A 5880-nucleotide genomic window follows, 5' to 3' on the forward strand; every position below is an offset into this window, starting at 1 on the left:
ACACACACACAGTTACTAGTTAGCCATAGAGGACAGGCAGTGGTGGCGTACCTTTAATCCCAGCACTCTGGAGACGGAGGCAGATGGACCTCCAAGAGTTCAAGGCCACTCTGTGCTACATAGGAGTAAATCAGTCTAAAAGACAAAACGAGCTAACACGTTTGATCCCAGCACTTGGAATGACACACCTTTAATCCTAGCACTAGAGAGGAATATAAGGCAGGAGCTCAGTGCAGTCTCAGGGCATTCTGAAGTTTTTGGTGGAGAGCATTGCAGTCTGCAGTCACTCTGAGGACAGGATTACCCCACTTTGGTCTGAGCCTTGGTAGAGTTAAGAACTCCCTAGTGGCTGGCTGCTTTGCTTTTCTGATCTTCAGCTTGAACCCCAATATCTGTCTCTGGGTTTTTATTATTCATGCTACATGTGTGAAAATATATTCCTAACAGGGTAAACAGAAAACAATGAAACTCACTTTTGCATTCAACAAATATTTATTAACACAAAAGTGAATAAGGCTTGCCCCTCTGCTCTCAGGACCGGGTGCAGAGAGGCAGACATTCACGATGCTACAGTAGAATCACAGTTGAATAAGTACTATTCATCGAGGTATAGACAAAGTACTTTGGAGGCACAATAGGAGAGATGGGGGGTAATTATCTACTTTATGCCTGCACAGGGGATCCAGGGAAGGCTCCAGAGAAGTCATCTGTGAGTTGGTCTTAGAGGAATGAAGTCACCAAGTATATAATTAAGAAAGGATCCTTGCAGGCTGGGGTTATATAGATCTAGGTAAGGCTAGGCAAATGAGGGACTCAGGGTATCAGGAATGGGGATGGGATGAGCATGAAGAGGGATAGGAGTTAGCAGGACTGTTAAAACACAAAGCCAGAGTTCTACTGTAGAAATTAAAGATCTTGTTTCCCCATGAGGCAAAAGACTGAAAGCAGGGAGGGTAGGAGTTTCTCAGACACGGGTCTCCCTGCCACTTTCTCAGTCAGATCAAGGGGCTTAAACACCAAAAGCCAGAACTTCACAGTTAGGATCTAATTTCTCTAAGTCACAAAACTACTAAAAGCTCCCTTTCAGAAGCTAAGGATGTGTATGAATAATGAGTTCTAAATGGGAAAAATCTTAATGTTATCACTTTTTTCCAATATAGTTAACTCTGCATTGACATAAAACTAAAAAAATACATATGTTCACAAACCATTTTTATCTTATCATTACTCTCTCTTTCATTTATAACTTTTATATCCATCTATATTTCAATATACTTAAGTACAAAATAAAAATTTCAACTTTCAAGTATGTTCTTATTTACATGTTTTTTCAGTTGTCAATTTGTCAATATTCTTTTGAAACTTAAAATTTGTTATTGTACTGAAATCTTTGAAGTTGAATTTACGTAAGGTTCTCTCGTAATATTTTAAAAATTTGTTTTTCTTTTTGAAATCTTTAAAACCAATTGTTTCCTTAAATTGCCTTAAACTTTGTTCTTTTAAACCACTTTTTTCTGATTTTGACTTAAAATTTCATTTCATTCTACATTTTGAAAAATTTAAACCTATTACAAGCATACTTCTGTAAATTTTGGTTTTCAATGCATATATTTTATGTTTTAAAATTTTAGAGTCTATGCATTTCACTTTAAACACTAGCTTCTAAAGGATTTTCTTTTACTATTTTTAAATTAAAGTGTTTCAATAACTACCATATAAATCTTCATATTTCATCTTAAATTGTAAGAATTTCTAAATATTCTATTTTCATATAACTAACAATTTGGAATCATTTTAAATTAAAACATTTAAAAATATTTCTTCTAAAATACTTAACTTAAAATTTTGACATTTAAAATGTTCTCTTAAAACGTTCAAAAGTGTTTTTTTTAACAATTTTTCTTTTAAAGCTTTAAAGTTATTCTTTTAAAATATTTGGTTGTTTTTCAGACTATTTGTGCACTCATAACTGGAACTACACAATCAATTAAAAACCCCTTTCCTAAAAGATAACCCCCCCCACTTAACAATATATTTAAAGAAATAAAAAGCACATAGCAATGTGTATTTTTTACACCTCCCTCCACTTTGAGAATTCATTTAACTTTTTGCGACCCTTTTCGACCTCTCCTCCCCTCTCCCAAGTTCTTAAGGCTAAAAATGGTCACTGATAGTTCAACATCTTCTTCTCGTAGACCTATGGAACAGATTAAAATAGTTCCTTTATGCCAAAGTGTCACTTATTATATAGGTGTTAAGGTCACTGTTCACTCCAGGTAGATTTTTGGGTTATTTTAAGAGGTGGTGTTGTTGTGATGGCATTGCAATTGTCCATTCCAGGTAGGCTTGTATATCACTTCAGGATCCTTGCTCTTTGTTTTTCTGGAAAGCATTCTGGGTAAGATTATTCTTTCTCTATATCCTGCCTGTGATAGAACAGTAAATACCCTTCACTATAAAGTAACTCTTCCATTGTAGCCTTGGTGACGATGGCATCATCACAGTTGAACCACTGGTCCTTTTGTTGACGTATGAAGCTGGTGTAATGGCCGCTTTCCAAAGTTCCGTGGTGGTTAATCACTGCAAACAAAGAATACTTATTCTCACTGGGCACACAGTCCGTTAATGGCTGGCCTTTCATTATGCTTTCTTTAGTAGAAGCCAGAAAGGGTGTCATGTCCAGCTCCAAAGGAAATGAGATAAAAGTGTTAATCTTGCGTCTCTGTTTGCCTAAATGTTCAAACCGTTTAAGATGAAAGCAGGCTACAATTGGCAATTTCTTCATTGTGAGCTGTTTGGTAGATTCCTGGTAGCTTTGGCATCGACTGCATTTGATTTTGGCACTGCTTCCCAGGTCCTCTGGCCTTGTAAACCACTGTAGGCAATCTGTGAGTGAGAGACCTCCTGCTTTGCTGCCATCTCTGCTCACTGTGCCACTAGCTCTCTCTGTGGTGTGAGAGCCAGGCAAATCCAAACTGATGTCCCAGCATGGGTCTATGGTGGTAGAGACACCATGACAGACTTGACATGTCAAATCTGACTGCAAACCACCTGTAAAAATTTGGTCTATGATGCAGTTACAGCAGTTGGGGTTCCCTTCTTGCTCGCTGCTATCATCTCTGCTGTGTCGGTGCAGCACATCTAATATCGCAATAAGAAACTCATGCGCATCCTGCTGTCTGTACCCAGCTAGGTGTTCTGCATGAATCCATATCAGATGCAGTAATTTATAAGGAATATGAGGACTTTGGTTCCCCGAGTACATCGCTTGAAAAAGTGAGCACATTTCACAGACCAAACACAAACTGGGGCTTGTCATTGTACATTTGTGCTTGTCAGAAAGGAAGAACTCTTTCAGTAGCGGAATATGGGTAAGTGCCTGGACAATACAATTCATAAAGCAAGTGTTGCCAAGATTAATTAGCCCTCTGAGGCCTACAGTATAATACACAGTCTTTTTCCTTCTCTTTTTCTTGGGTTTTACCAGGGTGGCCTCCTGTTCTTTTGACTCACAAGTTGACTGATTTTCTTCAGCCTCCAATGCCATACACTGCTGATAAGAAACATCTATTGCAGTGGAAGTTAATAGTCCCAGAATTTTCTCTTTTGTTTCTTTGGCAATCTGTTCTATATCTTTGTCATATACATAATCCTTACACATGAAGCAATATATAACTCCATGATAGAGGTCAACTGCTAAATGATGCTCTTTTGTTTCTGCATGTACATGGATGTGCTTTTCAGTAAAGCATCCAAAATACACGCAGGAGAGACAGGAGTGGAGTCTGTTCTTATGAGTATTACATACATGACAGATGCAGGACTTTGCCTTACGTTTTCTAGTTTCCGGTGTCCCACTCCAAATGAACCGCTGATAGATCATCCGCAGGTTCTTCCGCCAGTTTTTAGCTACTTTAAAGCTCTCTACATGAGAGCAGCCTGTGGGACCCTTATCAGACCCAACCTCCAGTAACCTGCTCTCTGCGACATCTGGATCCCCAGAGTAGCCTTGGTCACTAGAGCAGCTTTTTCGTGTTTGGGGTCTGGGTACAGGCCTGGATCTACGCCTGGATTTGCGCCAGGCTACCGACCGCAGCGGGGGCGGGGGTGGAGGTGGAGGTGGCGGCGCAGGCGGGGGAGGCGGAGGTTTGGCGGGAGGCGGGGGTGGGGCCTTGAGCCCACGCCCTCCCCTGGAGCGGGACCTGGGCTGGGGCCGAGGGCGGGGCTTGCGGCGCGGGCAAACCGAGCTGGAGCTAGAGTGACAAGCAGCCTGGCTGGAAGGGAGCACCTTATCCTCGCTGCCACTGCCCCTCCTTGTTAAGTTCTCCGACGTGGGCTTGGGCTCCGGCCACGGCTCCGGCTTCATCTCCTGGGCTCCCTGTGTACCCCGCATCGTCTGCTCCATTCTCGCTGCTTTCTCAGCCGCCTGCTCCAAACAGGCTCCTCGACCGCCTCCCGAACTCCAACTGGCGACGGAGCGGGAGGACCGGGACGCTTCTCGAACGTGGGCCATCGGCTCACTCCCAAGCCTGGGAAGAAACGCGTCTGGAAATGAGCTCTGACTGTGGGTGGAGGGAGACAGGAACTCGTGTGGACGGCCAGCCCGGCGTCATGGCCGCGGCGCCGTTAGCATCAGCCCCTCCCCCTGCCGCGAGCCCCGCGCGCGGCCGCGGCTCCGCCCCTGCACCGGGGCTCGCGTGGCGTGCGGAGCCCGCGGCTACCTGCTCCAAAGGCCGCCAGAACTGCGGGTACGGGGGAGGGGGAAGGGAGACTGGCCTGAGCTTTAGGGTGAAAAGAATGGCAACTCTTTATAAAAGGCACAACCCTCTGTCTTTTTCGGCGCTCTGTGAAGCCTCGCTTTGGTGGACCTTTCTCTACGTTCTTTCCTTACATCTTTAAAACCCTTGAGTCAACAATGTATGTTAAATATGGCTGAAAGGAGGTTATCTTTGGAAAAACTGACTCAGTAGAAGAAAGTATCCCCTGGCTCCTTTCTTACCTATGCTTCAGCCTCTACTCCTAAGCGCACTTGCTGTATGCCACGCTCTAGCGCCCTCTCTTGCTCTTTCGCGCCTGTGCCCTCACACCCCGTTTCTAGCTCCTGCCCTCTTATTTCCTAGGGTTTCCCCTAGAATTCAGACTCCCTTCACGCATGACCACCCCCATCCACAGTGCGCGACCCCCAAACTGCCTGCTTCCTCTCCCGATCCCGGCCCCGTCAGCTTCCCCAGCCCGCCGATTAGTAAAAAGGTCTGGGTTGTTACCTGGGGCCCCAAGGCGCTTGATCTAGAAAGTCAGCTGCAGCTGTTGTCCAGGCGCTCCTCAGCCAGTCTTCTCTATGACCTCTCCTCAGGGCTGGTCACAAGGGGGCCGCCCCTGGCCCCTCCCATCTCCACGTATGGGCCCCCAGCCCCGGATTCAGGCCTCCAGCAGTGATGAATGGCACCGCTGTCCCCCTAGGCAGAAAAACCCCTTCCTGAAAGGGATTCTACCAGAGGTAACAACAGCTACAGATTTTAGAGAAAGATCTTGCTTGGAAAAAGCTCAGGCTTCACCTGGCTATGGCAATCTCTACAGGAAAAAAAAAAACCAACTAAAACATCATCATCAACAACAACCAAAAACTAATCAAGGTGGGGATAGGGATTTACCAAGATGGCAAATTCTACAGTATTCCTTCCGGAACCTTTGAGAGTCAGATCTCAAGAGTAAAGTGGAGAGGTTATTATTCCTGAGAGTGGGGGAGAGAAAAAAAATAAGCACATGATTCAGGCTGAAATAGACCTCAGCTCAGTAACTTGCTGCTTCTACAGGGGAAAAAAAACCCATAAACACTTTGAGCCTTAGTTCATCGATCAAAGACAGAATAATCCTAATGTG

At 44.4% G+C, this 5880-nt stretch overlaps 1 protein-coding gene across 1 annotated transcript; it reads right to left on the reverse strand.

Annotated features, from left to right (window-relative positions):
- Positions 1 to 473: 473 nt before the first annotated feature.
- On the reverse strand, positions 474 to 5608 carry Usp51 (ubiquitin specific peptidase 51). The gene is made up of 2 exons (XM_013125913.3): positions 5265 to 5608; positions 474 to 4529 (listed from the first exon to the last, which is right to left on the reverse strand). Exon 2 carries the CDS (start codon positions 4511 to 4513, stop codon positions 2405 to 2407), a length of 2109 nt encoding a protein of 702 aa, XP_012981367.2. The 5' UTR covers positions 4514 to 4529; positions 5265 to 5608; the 3' UTR covers positions 474 to 2404.
- Between the last annotated feature and the right edge of the window lie 272 nt (positions 5609 to 5880).

This window comes from Mesocricetus auratus, unplaced genomic scaffold, assembly GCF_017639785.1.
Source record: "Mesocricetus auratus isolate SY011 unplaced genomic scaffold, BCM_Maur_2.0 Super-Scaffold_100003, whole genome shotgun sequence".
Lineage (NCBI taxonomy): Eukaryota > Metazoa > Chordata > Mammalia > Rodentia > Cricetidae > Mesocricetus > Mesocricetus auratus.